This window comes from Ochotona curzoniae, unplaced genomic scaffold (genome assembly GCF_017591425.1).
Source record: "Ochotona curzoniae isolate NIBS_2020 unplaced genomic scaffold, NIBS_Ocur_1.0 contig_3432, whole genome shotgun sequence".
Lineage (NCBI taxonomy): Eukaryota > Metazoa > Chordata > Mammalia > Lagomorpha > Ochotonidae > Ochotona > Ochotona curzoniae.
The window spans coordinates 5,770,375-5,790,504 of NW_024465859.1; the positions used below are offsets into that span (position 1 = coordinate 5,770,375).

General features: G+C 38.7%; 1 protein-coding gene across 1 annotated transcript in view; it reads left to right on the plus strand.

Annotated features, from left to right (window-relative positions):
• BBOX1 (gamma-butyrobetaine hydroxylase 1) overlaps positions 1-20,130 on the plus strand; it is a 39,512-nt gene that overhangs the window by 11,564 nt on the left and 7,818 nt on the right. The window contains exons 3-4 of the mRNA XM_040980294.1: positions 2,963-3,161; positions 19,426-19,531. Of these exons, the coding sequence (XP_040836228.1) occupies positions 2,963-3,161; positions 19,426-19,531 (305 nt within the window). The remainder of the gene's footprint in view (positions 1-2,962; positions 3,162-19,425; positions 19,532-20,130) is intronic.

A 20,130-nucleotide genomic window follows, 5' to 3' on the forward strand; every position in this document is an offset into this window, starting at 1 on the left:
TGCCAATAAAAAATAGTTTTAATTATAATAAGTATTTTCTAATAAATTACATTTCAACAGTAAAGAAAGCATATTTGTTATAGAGTTGTAAGCAACAGTTTAAGCAACTTTTGTTAAATGAAAACTGATAATGGTGAGAAATGCTACAGCTTACACAAGAATGGCAGATTAATTTCTAACATCACATCTAATACTCTGTGGGCCCATAATTCTATTTGAGGCAATATAACTTATAGCAGTTTTCAGTATTTAGATTTACACCTAGGTGTAAACTTTGGAAATAACAGATGGTGATTTGTAGTTTATGTGTTTGATGCTGATATTTTATCCAGCAAATTTTTCTACTAACTAGAAGCCAAATGACTTATCTAGCAAGGCAGCCAATATGCAATATTTGTAATATTCATTACTTTCTCTTTACAAGTCTTTTTGATTTGTATCAGATATTATAATCTGGGAACATAAAATGCAATAATCAAATAGGAGTAGGAAAGCAAACAGCCATTAGTCAATATTCAGAGCAAAGCCAAGCTGATTGCCTCTTTGAAAAGCTCTTTCATACGGAATTAATACCATTTGATTTTAGAAGAAAAGTTAGTGAAGGCATGAGGGAGTCTTGTGCACATGAAGGAGCATCAAAGCCATGGAGCAGTACCATTATTTGGGGCACAGAATATCTGGTACCTCTATGGCGTTCTGAGCTAACTCAGTGGCATCTATTATAATGTTTTCATTGCCAGTTTCCATGTCCAGTTCTCCTGTACACCGTAAATTTCTTAAAACTGTGCCACACATCTTGTGACATACTTAAATGTTAAGCTTATTGAGAGTATCAGCCAACAGATAAATGTAGAATAGTTAATATGTTCAATGAGTTTCAAGAAACTGTGTGTATATCTTAACATATCTATAGTAATTATTCTTAACTTCTCATATATTGTGTCTGTTATTGCTTTAACCCATTTGCTCTGGTCTGAACAGCATGCCCCTTGGACTGACCAGCTTCTCTTACCTAAGTGACTTGGTTAATATTAAATGACAAGGTTTCCTCAAATGTGATAAACATTTTAAAAGCAATGTTAAATCAAAAACATATCATAGATTATAGTAGATTATAGTTCTTTCAGCTCTGATTAGTCCCATGGAAAGAGGAGTTATAGGAGTTAAGAACCTGTGAATGGATATCAGTTCAACTTCCTGAGAAAATACAGAGTAACATGAGCCTTTACAATGTGCTTGATAATAACAACTATCAGTATAGGCTAAAAAATAAATGCAGCTGCTATGGAGGCTCAGTTTACAGTTAGTAATTTAGATCTTGGAAATTCTGGCCCATCATGTAAACTGTTATGCTTAATAACCCCAAAATGTTGGCAGTTTTTGTAACTTTCGCTTGATTTAATTTCCCTACATGCACACAACCACTAGCTTTTGCAAACGTCCTTTTGCAACAACTAGTCAATAGACAAGAAGTGGCTGCCTGCACCTATTTGACTTTTCAATACCAAAGTCACTGTCTCGCCCCTTAAAAGAATCTTTTGCATACAGAAAACAACTTATCTTGACACCAAAGAGGAAAAGATTTCTAGTCAACAACTGCTACAAGTGTCATTGATCCATTCTTATCTTAGAACTGAGGGATTTGAGCTTTTCCCCCTATTAGGTGATATGTTCGCCAGTCTCAGAAGCAAAGCATTGCTCAGAATGATATTAAAATCTAAGTTCTCGGTCTTTGTTAGGATGGTTTTGCTTTCAGAAATCAATTGCATTTTCAAGAAAGGAATAACTCCAACGTATGAGCTAAAGTCACGTCTTTCTTAAATCCAGTTGTTGCTACCTGAGTTGCTTCCCTGCAAAAAAAAATTGCATTTCCAGGGCCCTGAGAGATAGCCTAGCAGCTAAAGTCCTTGCCTTGAGTATGCCAGGATCCCATATGGGCACCGGTTCTAATCCCAGAGGCCCTGATTCCCATCCAGCTCCCTGCTTGTGGCCTGAGAAAGCAGTCGAGGACTGTCCAACACCTTGGGACCCTGCGCCCACATGGGAGATCCGAAAGAAGTTCCTGACTCTTGGTTTCAGGTTGGCTCAGCTCTGGCCATTGCGGTCACTTGGAAAATGAATCATCAGACAGAAGATCTTCCTCTCTGTCTCTCCTCCTTTCTGTATATCTGACTTTGCAATAAAAATAAATATACCTTTTAAAAAAAAATCACATTCCCTCTGTTTCACACTTAATTTGGATGAGCCTGGTTTTTAAGCCAGTTATTTTATGCAATTGTTTTTCTTTCTGCTTTTTCAAGTAAATGTTGTTTTTTGGGGGTCAGTATTTAGATAATCAGAGACAAGAGAGCTAAGGAAAGGTATTTCACCATCCCTTCAGTTTCACTGGTTCTAAAGGATTTATGGTTCCCAAAAGGCATGTCTGCATTTTCTTCCCCATGAGCAACTGTTTCTGACTCCAAAGGGTGACCTCATTCCAAGACAGCTTCTTATCAAGTGAGCTATGAGGAAGAAGGAGCAGTGCCTACTCTGGCAAATACCACTTCAATCTGACCTATAATATTTTCACTCTACCATTATGATTTTATCATCTGTTTGGAATCAAGCAATGTAACTTGGCTGTTGGTACACACAATATATCAGGGCTATTTCTAAGAAGCATTTAGAGAGAAGTTATGACAACATACAGACCAAGGGCTGTGCAAACTAAGCAACAATCCTCCACATTTAAAGTATATGGAATATCTGCTATGAACCCAACCTTGTTGAACTTTTGGAAGTACCCTTATATAATGACTAGCACAGATCCAGCAAAGGTCTGATGATTTTGGTATTCCTAATATGTCTCGTATTTAATAAACTCTGTGATAAATCAATAATAGCTCTAAGAAAATAGTTCTTTCAGTGATGTATATAAACATAATGTTATTTCAATTGACTTCTTCATTTTCTTAATTCACAGAATGCCAGTACTGGGGTTCAGAGCTCGAGCTACCTACCCTGGATTTTGATGACGTTTTAAAACATGATGAACAGGCATACAAGTGGCTCTCTACCCTCAAGAAAATAGGCATCGTGCGTCTGACAGGGGCATCTGACAAGCGAGGAGAAATCATAAAACTTGGGAAAAGGATTGGTTTCCTCTATCTCACATTTTACGGGTGAGTCACAAAATAGTTTGTGTTCCTCCATCACAAATAATGTGTCACATATTTCTCAGAGGGGTGTAACTCCTCCAGTGTAACATGCAGAAATTTCCATAATGTTCTGAACAGGAAGTCAAATGAAAAGAGGAGTTTAGGAGCAGTAGTTCTCTAAGAATGGTCAGAACTTGTGAAGAACTGACAGCCCAAAGACATCAGGCGCCAGACATCAGGCCAGCTGCAGTTGGCACTTTCTCCGGCTGCCATAGCAAGATACCATATACTGAGTTACTTAACAGCAACATTTTTTTCACAGTTCTACAACCTGAACATCTAAAATCAAGGTGCCATTAGGGCTGTTCATGGAGAAAAAGAATTTTTTTGCTTGAAGATGACATCCTTCATGTTTTGTCTCCACACAGCCTTCCTTTCATAGGTGCATTGCACACTGCTGCTGCCTCCTTCTCTTACAGGTGCTCTAGACCCTCTGGGTTAGGATCTCACCCTTATTACCTCCTTAAAAATCCCACTTAGGGTTTTTACATATTGATTTGAACAAACATCATTCAGTCTTTAACAGGTGGGATGCAAGGCCTTTGCGTCCCCAAGACTTTAAAAAAAAAACTCAACTCTACAAGTTTTAATGTTTGTTAAGGTTTTACCTCCCAAGAGTTGGCACAAAACAAAATTTGATCCTGGAGAATTGGAGTTAGTCACCAAACAAGTAAAATTAAACAGTGTTTAAGTAAATAACATCCTGAAAGACATTGTTTTCATAAGGATTTCTTAGGCAGTAGCATTGATTATGGACATTGAAACACTAGCATTAGAGAATATTTACCTGAAGATGGAGTTTCAACTGTACTTATAATTTTTAGCATGCGTCTTTCATGCGAGATGGATACAATTATTTTTGGGCTCCTAGAGCAAAGAACATTGGCAGTGAAAGGGACCTTCAGATTCCAAAGGTTGCACACGCCTGGATTCAGAGGAGTTAGCTTTGGCCCACATGATGCTGAAAGAAAATGCTAGGAGATTTTATATTAAATGTGAATTTAACTTTTCTTGAAAAACCAAGTCCAGTAACCACTGGGCCTAATTTTTGCATATCAGTAATCTGCTGGGCATAGCAGATGTTGCCCTTTAATTAAAGAAACATAGGCTCACTCTTCTAGCTTTCAAAACCCCTCCTTCCTCCGGAGTCCTGCAAGGGTCCTGCCAGCCTTTCAACTTTCCACCCCCTAATGCAGAGTAAGACTCTGATGTAAATTAATAGAGGATTAAAAATATTTAACCACTTGCACTCAAATGATTTGAGCAAATTTCTTCATGGAACACAGCCATGCTTAGAAGAGTCCCCTCCAATCCTCATGCCAAGAATTTCATTTTACCATTAGCAGATCTACATTGCATAAAATTTGCATGTGTGTCCGTATGCCCTAAGGATTTGACCTGCCTTAGAGATCACAGCAATATCAAAGGGAGGGAAAAAATCTTTGAAATGATTATGAATCTTGAGGGTATTGTTTGTGACTTATCAATCTTTATAAGCTATTCTCCAATTGGTTGATAAAGAATCTGAAAGTTACTGAATTAATTCATAACTTCGGTTAGGTCTGTCCTCTCCATTGGCTTTATACTCTCATTATCAGGAAAACAAAAAACATGCTTTCAGGCACTGCATCTAAAACAGAACATTTTGGAATACATATGAGTGGTTTTACTTCACTTTATTTGCCAATAACAAACTCTTTGTATCTATTCCAACTCATTTCACAAGCTTATCACTACTTAAATGTGAGGGCTTTTTGTTGGAGCTCCCTAAGTCTCCCCACCCACCACACTGACTCAAAGGGTCAGGGTCTTAGTCATGATTTACAATTTATCGTTTTTGTTGTTGTATCACATAATAGGGCTCAATTATTTGCCCATTGATCTAATATTGTGAAATGTATTGAAATAAATCGTAAATGTTATCAAAATGAATCAACCATTCTACTGCAATTGTATTTTCCCCTTCCTATCTAACCACACTAATGGAACCTCCCCCATTTCACCTTCCTCAGATGTTTCCCAAAAATCTCAAACTCTATGCAAGCCAAACGAAATAAATTTCTTGCTACCTTACCCCAACTTCTGCCACTGATTTTCAGGATCTTTGCAGCTATTTGGAGGGAGGAGAACAATTTTTAAATTCTCCTTTAAAAAAAAAAAACAGCTTATCACGATGGCTATTTCATTTTTTTAAGATAATAAGAAAAGTGATTATTTTCTCTGAAGTTATGCTTCTTTGCCATTTCTCTCTGCAGTGATTTTGATGTTAGTATAACATGAGCCTTAACAGATTAGTAAATGATAAGAGTGCCCCAAAGCATTCTAAGGGATGTCTAGATTCATGGATTTCAATTGAGGCTGCACATTGGATCAGCCGATTGGAAAAATACTGATGATGGGGTCCTATCCACAAAGGGTTTTTTTGTTGCTTGTTTGTTTGTTGCTTATTTTGTTTTGTTCCATTTTGTTTTTAAGTAGGGATGGTATTTGGTGTAAGAATCAGGACTTCTGAAAAATTCTGCAGGTGATTCTTACAAATAGCCACAGTTGAGAAATTCTGGTTGAGAAGGAGTGTTTCTAAAAAGGCTAAACCTAAATCTCAGCTGGGATGGATCGTGGGTGTTTTTTGGTTTTTTTTCCTTACATCCTCTGAACTCTCCATTCACTTGTGATGTTTATCATGTTCTGTTGATTATACTTGGACTTAACCATACTGTTATCTTTGCAAAGTAAGTAGCTGCTCTGAATTCAGATCTTTGTGTCTCCACTAGCAAAATATTTTACTCTTGTTTGAAGAATAATTGGGTTGGATGTGAATGAATAATTGAAGGCAATAACAAATAATAGAGCATAGAGTGTCAAAACTAGGACTGAGGGAAAGAAAAAAAAGTGGTGACAAGCTAAAGATAAACATCACTTTCCATATAAATTTTTCAAGAACCTCATGACTGTTCTTACTTGCATTCCAAAACACACAGTAGTTTGCTATTAGTACCACACTTGACATGACTCCCTTAGGAAATTCATACTCGTTCAACACTTTCCAATTCAAATATGGTTACCAGTTTGGAGAATTTTAAATACATGGTCTAAAATAACTAATGATCATTTTAACAATTGGCTGTTTTCTAAGTGGTTCATTGAATGGACCAAAACCAATACATTCCAGCATGTCATGAAGTTTTGACATGTAAAATCCAACTATGTTCAAATATGAGTTGTAAGAATACCTCAAAATGTGTTTATATAAAAGAAATTAAAGACACATTTGTTTTGATGTCAAAAATATACCAGAAACCTTGTGCAATTTATTCATACCATACATTTTCCATAAACTTTTTGAAGTATCCTCAGACACACCTAGACACTCAAGACTATAAAACAGCAGACAAATGCAGCAGTTATTAAAGAATTTTCTAATCATAAATTTATGTTCAGCAAAATCAAAATGACAATAGCTTTGAAGATAAAAGTACATGTCATTTTCCACATCTGTATTTTCTAAGATGCTTGCCATTATTTGCCAGCACATTATCAAGACAATATTTTTAGGCAACCATATGCAGTGCTTCATAATCCCAGTGCCTGGATCATGAAGTTTTCCTGGGAAAACATGTAAGAGTAAAGGAATTTCTATTGACGATTTCATCAAATATAGATAATAGGTAACATTTCATCAAAAAAAAGGTAACATTTGGAAGTATTTAAGCCCTGATTTGGAACAATTTAATTTTTATAGACGGGATCTACAGTCTCATCTCTATCATTGTCTCATATATTAAAATAGCTTTCTGGAAGCATTTTAGGAAAAATGATATTATTGAAGGAATTATCTGAATCTTATGACATCTTTTAGCCCATTAGAAAATATTTATAAACTCCATATGAATGTAAGGCCACCTTCAATAATTACACCAACTTAAAATATCTTCTTTTTAAATTTTTATTTTTGTTGATGTTTAGTTAATTAGGGTAGAAAGGGTTGAGGATTAGAGGAAGGTATGTTAGACCATTGATCTCAAATTTTCTTTTTCTTCTTCCTATATTTGGGGGAAGACAGAGATAAAGGGATAATTGCCCCACCTCCTCAGTGGGGGGATGGCCACTGATGTCATCCCAAAGTCCCCAGGGTGGAGCATGGTCTGAGGGTTCTGCTCAAGTAGTTTCAATATTTCTGAAATGCTGCTGACCTCACTGACGCAAGGACGAGGAAATCGTTCTAAGGTCCGTTGGCTGACATGGTCTAGCTTAGATTCTCCAATCACCCAGATATTTGCTGTCAACACATGCCTGAGGTAGTTGACCAATTTGGTCTGCCTTCCTTTTCTGCTATGGTGTCAGATGTCCTCTGTAGGCTCCAATGGACTGCCATATTCTCCATGTGCATCTGAGTCTGCTGTCCACTCTATTCCATCTAAGCCACTAAAAGGCCCACTTCTGACATGTGTACTCTATGGTCAGACCACAGATCCTGTGATTCTCCCCATGGTTGGGGTTCTCAGTTCAGTGGTTCAGTTGGGCAGGGGAGGAGAGTGTTTCCTGAAAGAAACCTTGTCTGAAGTAATCTCAGACATGACTTTCGTGTGCTTGTCAGTAAGGGGTCAGCTCAGTTCACCACCCACATCAGCCTACACTGGTAGTAGTTGCAATTGCTGGCTCAGTTCTGTCTCCAGTCCCTTCTCTTACACAAACCAATGGATACTGCGGCCCAGCCAAAACCTGCCCACCACACACTCAGCCCTCACATACACTCAACAGGAACTGTGGAGTGAACCCCCAATAATCCCCATTAGGCTTGCCCCCAGTCCCAGTTCCTGTGCTTGCCAGTATATGCAGCAGACTGATACAGTCTTTCCCACATCCTATTCAGCTTTCATACATGTCAGTGGGCATTGAAGCCTAGCTCAGCCCAACAGACTCCACTATCCAGCCTATGCTCAGTCTGGCAGGTACCACCACCTGTCTAACCCAGCTCTTCCTCAGCCCTGATTTTCATGGTCACCAGTGAGAGTTGCTGCCCATGAGAGAGGTCTCCACAGTTTCCCTAACGGACCCACTCACACTCCCAGATCTTGTATTCTCCAGGTAGTTCTGCAGTTTAGCTAAACAGAATTGACCCTCCTGCACCAACATCTGCCAGTTGATGCTGCGACAAACCAAACCAACCTGCACTTACACTGGCTCATGCATGCACCAGTGGATACAGTCGGTTAGTCGAGCCCAGCTCTCTCCCAACCCCAGCTAACAAGAAGGCCAACTGTTGTAGCCCTGCCTGGCCTGGATTGCCCCCAGTCTCCTCCTCACACTCACCAGTGGGAGCAGTAGCCCAGCAGGGTGCCCTCCTCCACAGCGCTGCTACAAGGCTTCTACAGTCCCCATCCCCCAGATTTCATGTGAGCAGATGGATGCTGCAGGACTGTCTGGCATGACCTGCCTCACCTCAGAATTTGCCAGTGGGCGCTGCAGCCTGGCCTTGCCTCGTTTACCCCTAGTTGGGCTCATGCTGGTGGGTGCTGAAGCCTAGCCTAGACCAGCCAGCTCCCAGTTCTAGCAGTAACATGAACTGACTGGTATTGCAACATAATCCAGCCTGTCCTGCACCCCATCCTAGTTCTCAAATCTGGCAGTGGGTGTTATGAATTATCCCAGCCTGGTCTGCCTGTAGACCTGACCCCCATTTAATGCCAGTAGGTATCATAACCTGACTTGGTGTGGGTTGTTTCCTGCCTTGGTCCCTACTCACCTGTAGAGACTGCATCATGACAAAGGAGTTCTCCAAGCTCCTCTATCAGGTCACTTTCCAGTGGCAGATCTTATGCACTTCAGTGGGTCCTTGGCCCAGATTAAATTAGTCTACCTCTCATCCTGGCAGGAACAGTGGCCTTGCCAAACTGACCCACACCCATTCTGGTTCTTACTGTTGAGTACTACAGCCGAGTCATACCTAGTCCAAGCCAAGATACAGCTCTCACATGATCCAACAGGTACTGAAATCTAGCCCAGCCCATCCTATAACCCACTCTTGCTCTCATGAGCACCAGCGGGTGCTGGAGTGTACCCAAGTATGGCACACCCCAGACCCAGCCCACACCCATGCCAGTGGACACCTCAATCATATCCAACCCAGATGACTGCCCCCATTCCAGCTTTCACAATTGAGAACCACAACCCAGCTGGGATATGCTCCTAGCTCCCCAGGCTTGTTCCCAGCCACTGATCTTGCATGTATCAGTGGTTGCTGTGACCCAGCTTGGCATAGCCCATATCCTGTGTTGGCTTTGCCATCAGTTGCTACACCCTAGCCTGTTCCAGTCTACCCCCAGTCCCAACTCTCAATGGCAGGTGCTGCCCTTTGGGAAATATATGTATATATTTAATAATATTTATTAAGTATGTAGGATTTACAAAAAGCTTCAGAAACCCAGTGACAGCTAAACAAACATCCCTGTGAAGAAATGAGAAAAGGAAATGAAGACATTTTTCAAAAGAACAAAATTCAAATGGCTAATAGACATATGAGAAGATGCTCAGACTCTCTAGCCATCAGGGGGATACAAATGAAAACCACACTGAGATTCCACCTGACTCCAGTGATATTGCCCTACATTCAGCTGTACTAACACCTGCTGGCAGGGCTGTGGGAGAAAAGTATGCTCCTTCAGTGTTGTTGGGAGTTTAGGCTAGTACAACCACTATGGAAGTCTGTATGGAGAATGCTTAGAGAACTCCAAATAAACCTGCCATATGACCCAGCTACCCTCCTCCTAGGAATTTACCCAAAGGAAATGAAAACTGTATATGAGAAGGGGATCTGTATTCCTATATTTACAGCAGCACAGTCTACAATGGTAAATACATGTAAACAACCCAGATGTCCATCCATAGAGAAGTGGATTTCAAAAAAGCCTATGGTACAACTAATCCATTTAATACTATTTAGCTATCAAAAATGATGAAATTTTACCATTTGCAACCAAATCACCCCAACTAGACCTTTTCACTCAGTAAAATAAGTCAATAACAAAAGGAAAAATACCATGTGTTCATGAAGGCAACCTTCATACAAATTATAAAATCAGTAACCCATTCAATATTATTTTTGCTAAAGCACATTGTTTTTGATATATTTGTCTTTATTTTCATTTCCTCAAAATAGCTTCTTTTCTCTAATTAAATTCTTCTCTGACTCACACAGTAGCATCATTTTCTCCAAGAAGGTTTATTTTTTTCTTTCCATTTCTTCACTGACACATCGGTTATTCCGTAGCATGTTACTTCACTCCATGGGATTATAATTTTTTTAACTTTATTCTTGTGGTTGATTTTGTTTTATGGCTTCTCATTTCTGAGAATATATTGCAACTGTGTAATAGAGGGTATAATATCCAGATGTGAAGATATGCAGTATGTATCTATTTCCAGTTCAAAGATGGACTCCCAGTGAAACAGATATATCTGGAAAATAGGATGCTGGACTCTGCCAGTGTCTGCAGCCAGATTGTCAGGATACACTTAACTAGCAGAATGATAGACTTATGACTGTTTATGAAGGACTACACTATTATAGTATAGAAGAAATCAGTTGAGGGAAGGAAATATGGGAATGGGATAAGGGAAATCCCAGAGCCTATGGAAATATATCATAAAATTTAAAATAAAATAAAAGGAATTTATTTATTTATTTATTCATTAAATATTTATTTTCGCAAAGATTTATTTTTAATAAATAGATAAAATAAATAGATTCATTTTTATTTTTTATTTGAAAGACAGATTTATAGAAAGAGAGATCTTCCATCCACTGGTTAATTCCACAAATGTCTACAGTGGTCGGAGCTGAGCAGATCCCAAGCCAGAAGCCAGAGACAGGGACTTCTTCCAGATATCAGATGTGGGTGTAGGCACTCAAGGCTTTAGACCATCCTCCACTGTTTTCCTAAGCCATAAGCAATGAGCTGGATTGGATGTTTAGTACCTGGGACTTGAATCAGAACTTGTATGGGCTGCTGGCACCATAGATAGAAGTTTAGCCTACCATACTACTGTGCCAGCCCTGAGACTATAATTCTTTCCACATTGAGCAGTTTAGAAAGTCTTCTCTAGATCAACAAAAATCACACCCTGTAAATTCCAACTACTGGAATGCCTGAGTTTGATACTCAGTATTGGCACCAATTCCATTTTTCTCGGCAATGCACACTCTGGGAGACTGTAGGTGAAGACGCAATTGTTGTGTCCCTGCCACCACGTGGGAGATGTGTGCTGAGTTCTCAGCTCCAGTATGACCAGGCTGCAGCCATTACAGGCATTTGGAGAGTGAATGTATAATGGGAGAATTGTCTTCTTTCACTCTCTCTTTCACTCTTGCCCCCCGTTTTCTCTCCCTCCCTCCTCCTGTCTCAGTCTTTCTTCCTCTTGAGTAAATAAATAGAAACTCTTCCTCAGTATTGTGGCTCCACAGGTGACAAACAAATGCATTAAAACACTTTCCAAAAAAAAGTTTAACAATTGAGGACCCAATGTCCCAGAAAATTTGTATTGCTTTACTGCCCACAGAGCTTCCCAAAGGGTCCATGGGTGAACAGCAGTCAGTTATTACTCTATCCTAAGCTATTTGCAGGTGAGAAGCTGATCAAAGCTTTTCGTGTCATTTCCCTGATTTCCCAGAGCTCTCATTCTCCTCTACCAGCAGGCTTGTTTTAATAACTGTAAGGACCTTTGAAACTTCTGCAGGAAAGTTGTCTGGAAACATAAAATTCTACTGCCACTGCCCAGTTTCACAATTGCTGAGTACCTTGTCCAAGCAGCATTGCATGCTGGGGCCTCATCAGATAGTCAAACAGGTTCTAGTGGGCTATTTGTAAAGTACATTAGTCAGGCTGATTAAGAATTAACAGTATTAAAGTTGCCTCTGGGGTGTGCAATTATTGAGTCTTTTCGGCATCCACTAGATTTCTGCTAGTATTTCCGTTAAAAAAAAAAAAATCAGTTTGCTTTCCAGTAGCTTTCCACATGCTGAGTTGCATTAGAGATCGGGGATGTACAAATGAAAAAAGATGATTCCTGAGCATCTGGCCCCTAACAACGTGTTCCTCTCATTAACACTACCTCCAAATCTGACTTTGAAACGGCTACTTGTTTGAGATACATGTTACCATAAAGCATTTGTGAAGTGTGGGGGTTGAACAGGAAAAGGGAAATTAGGTTGACCCATTTTGTTGAAGTTTCAAGCCAAGAAATTGCTTGAGGAAACCACATAGCCCTTGAGTCAAAATGGTTTGTGAGTTAGGAAAAACCAGAGTAGAGGCAATTCAGACAGGGAAAGAAAACTTGTCTGAGCTCTGAACTTAGTTATAATTTCATCTGACTGTAAAAAGAATCACAGTAAAATGTTTTAAAGAGTTTCATTATACTGGCTATAGTGTTTGAGTTGGGGCAGGAGGTGGAAAAGTGACTTTTCAAATGTGTATTCTAGTACAATTAGTGTTTCTTAAGCAAAGTAACAAGTTACACCCCTTCAGTCATTGTGAACCCCTGTTTATATTAACAGCCAATCCCTGGGGTTCCCCTTGTAGTGTTAAGTTTCACAGTAATTAATGTTGCTGCCAACAAAATCACTTACATGTGAGGTTATATTGTGATTGAAAGGAAAAATCATTTCTATGTCTCATGCTTCTCTAGAAACCACCCAATGTCTGAGATAACCTATTAAGGCAGCTGTTCTCAAGCATTGCTCTGATTCCTATTGCCTCCTTACTCATCCTCGGTGAAGGCAGACTAAATCATCATTAAGGAGATAGAAGGAATAATATTCCTACTAAACACCTTTCATTCACTAAGTGTAGAGCTCTACACTTCACAGGCATGATCTGGAATCTTCATAATTATGACAAAAATTATTAGCCCCATTTCGCAGGTGAGGAATGGAGGCAGGAGAATCAGGCTTAAAGCCAATGACTGCTTACCTCACTAGCTTCCAGTCTGTCCTTTACACCATTCTTCTGGGGCAGTGTGTTGTATTCTACCCATCAATTTTAATGCCACAATAATTACTAATAATCAAATATAATTTGTACTCATGCACAAGTTCAGATATAAGGAAATAATAGGTTCACATGTAAATTTCTCAAACTAAGTCACAAGTCCCTTTCCTGCTTTTAAATTTAAATTGTGGGAAACTACTCAAATACAGAAAAAATGACAAGTGACACAAAAATAAATAACTTGGGTGCTGTGGGATAGCCTAGCAGTTAAGGTCCTCTCCTTGAACGCACCAGGATCCCATATGGGCTCCAGTTCTAATCCCGGCAGCTCCACTTCCCATCCAGCTCCCTGATTCTGGCCTGAGAAAGCAGGGGAGAACGGCCCAATGCCTTGAGACCCAGCACCCACATGGGAGATCCGGAAGAAGTTCCTGGACCCTGGCTTCAGATCGGCTCAGCTCTGGCCATTGCAGTCACCTGGGGAGTGAATCATTGATGGAAAATCATCCTCTCTGTCTCTCGTCCTCTCTGTACATCTGCCTTTCCAATAAAATTAAATAAATCTTTAATAAATAAATAAATAAATAACATTACAATAGACCATATATGTCTAATGTTACACACTGAAATCTAACTCTTGTTCTAAAGAAATAGATGAAGTACAATCAGATCCATCCCTCCAACCAAAAAAACTACTAAGGATGATTACTGCTAAGTTCACATAAATTATTTTCTTATTTTCAATGGTTTGCGTTCAATTTTTCACAGTGGAGGCCTTTGGGACTCTCTTGGCACCAAATTGCTCTACCTCATCTCTGTTCTTAGAGGTGATTTTCTTTTTCTATCCCTGTTTTAATGTTTATTATTGAAAGAATTATTATGATTAAAAATGAATTTAAAAGAACATCTTTCAGTTATTAAAATGTTTTACAGCTGTGCTGATGTAGGATTCACAAAAACTAAATATGCATAGTGTGTGCAACATGATGAGTTCATAAATATATACTCTTTGAAATAATTGCCATAATCATGTTAGCATTATCAATTCTTTGTTACCTCTTAGTTATATATGAAGAAAATTTACATATTCTCAGAAAATTTCAAGTGTACAGTACTGTTATTGTGAGCAGCAGTAGTCATTATGCTGTACATTAGATTTCTGGTAATTATTCATATTATAACTAAATATGTGTGCCTTTTCTCCAATATATATTTTTTTCTCCCACTTCTACTCCCCGGTAATCACCATTCCACATAATTTTCATGCTAAAATATCATACAAAAACTGAAAACCTCCTAAAGGAAGCATATTTTAATGAATTATTATAACACAAAAACCCTTAAATACCACCGATGTCAAGATATAGGATGTTGGGGTGGCTGTTTGAGTCAACATTTAAGATGCTGCTTGCCGTATCTATGTCCTGTTTTAGGGCACCTGGTTTGAGCCCTGGCTCCTCTGCTTTCAACCCAGCTTCCTGCCAACCAGCAGCTTGAGAGGCAGTAAGATGATGGCTCAAATCCTTGCGGTCCTTGACACCCACATGGAAGACTGAGGTTGAGTTCTGGGCGAACAGCTCTGGCCCAAGCTGTTGCACATGTTTGGAAAGTCAACAGCAGATTGAAGATCTCTCTGGCCTCTACCTACTTTTTTCTCTCCTTCTCCCCCTGTCTCTCTCTCTTTGTCTCTCTCGCTCTCGCTCGCTCTTGCTCTGCATGCTGGATGATCTTTTTCCTGGTTTCCTTGGTTTAGTTTACTGTCACCCATGTGTGCATCCCTTAGCACTGCAGTTTGGCTTTCATACTTTTTAGGGTTATTAGTGTTTTTTTTTTTCTTTTCTAACATTCATTCAAGTAAAGATAAATTCACTGCTCAACACTAATCTTCTATCAATGTGTTTCTATTCATTTTGCATGTCTGAAGCCCATTCTCTTATAAATTTCTCAGCAAGGACTCATGGGAACAATATTCTCCAAATTCTTGCATGCTGACAACAGTTTAAGACATTTATACTTGAAAATCAGTTTTCCTGTATATAAAATTCCTGGCTTGAACATGTCATTATTATGCCTTGAACATGTCATTATGATTTTATTGGTAATCTGACTTTAGTTTTCTCATAAGTTGATATTTTTGCCTGAATGCTGAAATTATTTTTTCATAAGTCTAGTAATTTTCAAGACCAATGTTGTTGCTGGCTGTTCCAGGGAAATTTTTCAGGGAGAATATTGTTTGATCTTTCGAAATGTAGTTTCAGTTTTTATTGGGTTTCAAGAATTTTTTTCTTGAATTATAATTCCTAGTATTTGTTTGCTTCCTTTGCTGTGGGTTTCTTCTTTGAAGGACTTTTGTGGAATTTATACCTAATCTTCCTATCTTGTGCTTTTACTACATTCTCTTAAAAAGCCTTTTTCATATTTTTATTCTTAAGCTTTTCTCCCTTTTCTCTCTTGGTTACATAAAGGTACTACTTGTTGATTTGATCATGCATTTCTTCAAGTTTACACATTATTTGATTTTCAAGTTTTTTTGCTTTCTGAACACATCTTTGAGCTTCTAATTTTAATTTAGATTACTCTCTCATATACAGAGCCATTTCAATAAAGATTTGGGGATTTGTTCAAAGAAGTTATAAATAGAAAATAAAAGTAGTTGGAGAGTAGTTCCCTCTGGCATATATTACTTTAATGTCATTTTGCTATTTTTTGTCTTAAAATAACTTTAAGTAGCCTGACAGTTAAAAAGTCCTCACCTTACACAAGCCAGGATACCATATGGCCACTGGTTCTAATCCCAGTGGACCTGTTTTCCCATCCAGCTCCCTACCCATGGCCTGGGAAAGCAATAGAGAATGGCCCAAAGCCATGGGACCCTGCACTTGAAAGAAGCTCCTGGCTCCTGGTTTCAGATCAGTGCAGCTCTGGCCATTGAGGCAGCTTGGGGAGTGAATCAATGAAAGGAAGACCTTCCCCTCTGTCTTTCTTCCTCTCTGTATATCTGACTTTCCAATAACAAATAAATAAATAAAGCTTTTTAAAAAAAATAGCTTTACGTTTAACCTTAATTACATTCTGTTGCTGATTTATGTGAAATTGCTGTTCCCTATTAAAAGGAGATACGATTCAGAAACAATTTACATTTTATTATTTTAATCTACATTTCAAGACTATGCCTGATAACCTTAGACAATTGAGCTTTTTCTTTATTTTCGTCTGAATTTTCTTTCATTTGCATTATTGGTCCTGTTTTTTCAATATGGTCTGTATTAAAAAATGTAGTTACTTTTATTGGAAAGGCAGATTTACAGAGAGAAGGAGAGACAAAAGTTTTTCCATCCATTGATTCACTCCCAAAGTGGCCGCAATGAGCCAGAGCTGAGCCTACCTGAAGCCAGGAGTCAGGAGTTTCTTCAGTGTCTCCCACATGTGTGTAGGGTCCTAAGGCTATGAGCAGTCCTCAACTGCTTCCTCAGCCCACAGACAGGGAACTGGGTCAGAAGTGGAGCAGCTAGAACATGAACTAGCACCTATATGGGATCCAGGCACATACAAAGTAAGGACTTCAGCCACTAGGTTACCACGCCTGGCCCAATACAGAGTATTGTTCTCTGAAGAGAGCTGTATTGTGGAAGCTTTGTCTGGATATTTCTAGAATTCATGGAGCCCCAAATTGTTTCTATCTCTTCCTAGTACTCCTGTAGTCAGCTATATGGGAAAGTAGGAATCCCTTCCTGTCTTTAATTGCCATATCTAAATTGCTCTGCTGCACTGCCTGGTGCATATCTGTAATGATCTGAGAATTTTTCACATCTATGATATGTCTAGTGGATTCCTTCTAGTCAGTTCACAGCATGTGTTGTGATTAAGACCTTGTGACGTTGGAAGGTTTATCTCTGCCCATTCTGATTGTGTTGTTTGTGTGAATACCTTCTCATCCTATTCAGTTTAGATTTTGTACCAGAGTTTTAGATTTTCATTCTGGATATCCTGCAAAGGGAATTCAGAGACATTTTAAAAATTATGTCAGCAAAATGCCCTAAAATCATCCTTAGTTACTTGATATCTTTATATCTCATGGACATTTTCACACCCGCATTCATTAAATGGATTAAATACGAGCAATACTGGATATCAGAGAGATTGTTTTTGGAAGTCAAATTTAGGAATAATGATATTTACCTAAAATGGCATGAAACTTCATTTTCAGGAATGAATGTATGTGCATTGTCTATCATTAAGAGGCATCATCATGGATGCCACTGTGGTGTAGCCCATAAATCTGCAACCTGTAATGCCAGCATTCCATCATGAACACCAGTTTGTGTCATGACTGCTCCATTTTTGTCCCAGTTCCCTGCTAATGGCCAGGAAAAAGTAGCAGAAGATGGCCTAAATATGAAAGCCTCTTGTCACACACATGGCAAGTAAAGTTTCTGTCTCCTGGCTTCAGCCTGGCCAAGTGGTGCCTACTGCATCCACCTGGGGAGTGAACCAACAAACGGAATCTCTCTTGCCCCTCTCTAATTGCGACTTCCAATATAATAAATCCTAGAGAAAAAAGAAGTATCTTCAAAAAGTTCATATTCTATTATGAGAAAGCTCCATTGATTTAAAAATTATTTTGCACTAAACCAAGTTCTTTCAGTTCTTTAATTTAACACATGCATTCCTCTACAATAATACAACAGCAATATTCTGTTAATTTAAAAGTCTAATACTATAAGATGCCAAACTGTGTGTTATTCCCTGTAGTCCCTCAACATAAATTAACCCAGATTACATGCCCACAACAATCCGAAAGGCAGGCACTAAACTATTTCTTTTTCCCTTTCTTCTTTATTTTTATAAAGGTGAGTAAATATCACATATGTTGCAGTATAGATTTAGAAAGATTATTTATTTATTTAAAAGGCAGCCTTTACAAAGACAGCTCTTCCATCTGTGGGCTCACTGCAGCAGAACTGGACTGGTCTGCTTGGAACCCCATGTGTATGACAATGTCCCACAGACTCAAACTACTTTCTGCTGATTTAACAGGTACACCAAAGAGAGCTGGATTAGAAATAAAACATTTGAAACACAAACTGGCACACAGAAAATGCTGGCATTACAGGCAGGTAGTTTTACCTACTGAGCCACAATACTGGCCCCTTCCACCAACTTTTTGATTTACCCACATACTGAAAAGATTATAGCTTTGCAAAACACAACTCTTGAAATTTTTCCAAGTGTTACTTACAAATAAATATATGTACTTACTCTATAATAAAAATAATGATTAATAGCTAACATATTCATGACTTCAATACACTTACAATATATAGAATAGACAAAAAGCAGTGAGCAAGAGTGAACCAGCCAGGAAATGACCCAATTTAACATCATAAAATGCACATTGACTCAACAAGCATTGACAGTAGGTCACGGTTATTAATTAAAGAATGTGTTGAAACAAACCCCTCCTGGTAATATGCATTGGAGAAGCAAGTGCAGCCTGCAGCCCAGGGATTGCTATTTTGTTTGGACCAGCTGTGCTCTTCCCTCGGCCCAGTGAATTTCTTTTGATAACGGCGAGGCAAGAACACCTTGGGCTGTAGGACACAGATGAGAGGCTGAGTCCTATTTTCAGGATTTGTTTCCTTGTTCCGTAGCACATAAATGTATTTTATTACATGCTAGATAGTTTAACTTATATTAAATATCCAAAATAGGTAAATTTATAGTGGTAAAGTAAATTAGTGCTTGCCAAAGTCTTGGGGATGGGAGGAATGGGAAGAAACAGCTTCCTAGATCAGAGGTTTTAATTTGGAATGATACTACTGTTTTCAAGCAAGAGACCCAGAAGCAATGATTGAAATGATTGACACCTTTGTGTATGTACTAAATGCCACTGAATTAATCACTTCAAAAATTAATTTTACGACACGTAAATTTTCCTTACTGCACCATTTTTTAAATATGTTAAGCTTTAAAACAAAAGAACCTACAATCCCATTGGCCCTTCTCTGTGAACTCTGCATGACAAACCAACCAACAAATGCATGAGTACACTTGAGAAGAAATGAGAAATGAGATGTTAATACTAAAATAGTCACTTAAAACAAAGAAAAGTCAAACTCCCTTTCTGGCTCATAGTCATTATGCTTATTACTTTAAAAGTGAAAAGTTTCCGCTTCACTCATTCTAACACATTTCCTCTGCCTTAATGACAATCCCTTTAAGCACATCTTTCTTGTATTTTACAGACATACTTGGCAAGTGCAAGACAAAATTGATGCAAATAATGTGGCTTACACAACTGGGAAGCTAAGCTTTCACACTGATTATCCAGCTCTCCATCATCCACCTGGGGTAAGGTGAGCTTCAACATATTTTCCACAAGGCAGGCCAAACACAATCATCCTCTTGTATTCTGGGGTCAGAAGAGTTTATGTTAATGCAGATAATATATCTTATGTAAATTTCCTTTCTCTAAGCACAATCCCAGCTCACATAATCTGCTATTAAATCCTGAATATTCTCACATTCCTAAGGGAGAGGACTTTTTGTGTATTATTTCAAAAAGTGTTATTTGTTTCCAGAAGTAACTGTTGGCACATTTTATTGCCAAGACAGAGTTTAAGAGAGCAGTACATTGTAAGGTTTCTACCCCTATATCACTCCCAAGATAACTGAGTAGAAAATAAAATTAGGGTATGTAAGATAGGGTTTTCCCACAGTCACATGGCCATCATTCAGATCAGTTAGCTAGCACTGCAGAAAAACACACTCTTGTAACCTAATGGCCTCAAAGAAGGGCCAGCTTTTACAATGTGGACTGCATTCAGCTGGGCACTTCTGCTATGCGGTCATATATCTGTACACAGCTGCTGAGCTTCTGTCTGTTCCACTTGGTACATCATCCTCCAGTTGGTCAGCCCAAGTCAGAGCACAGCACAACTAGGAGAATA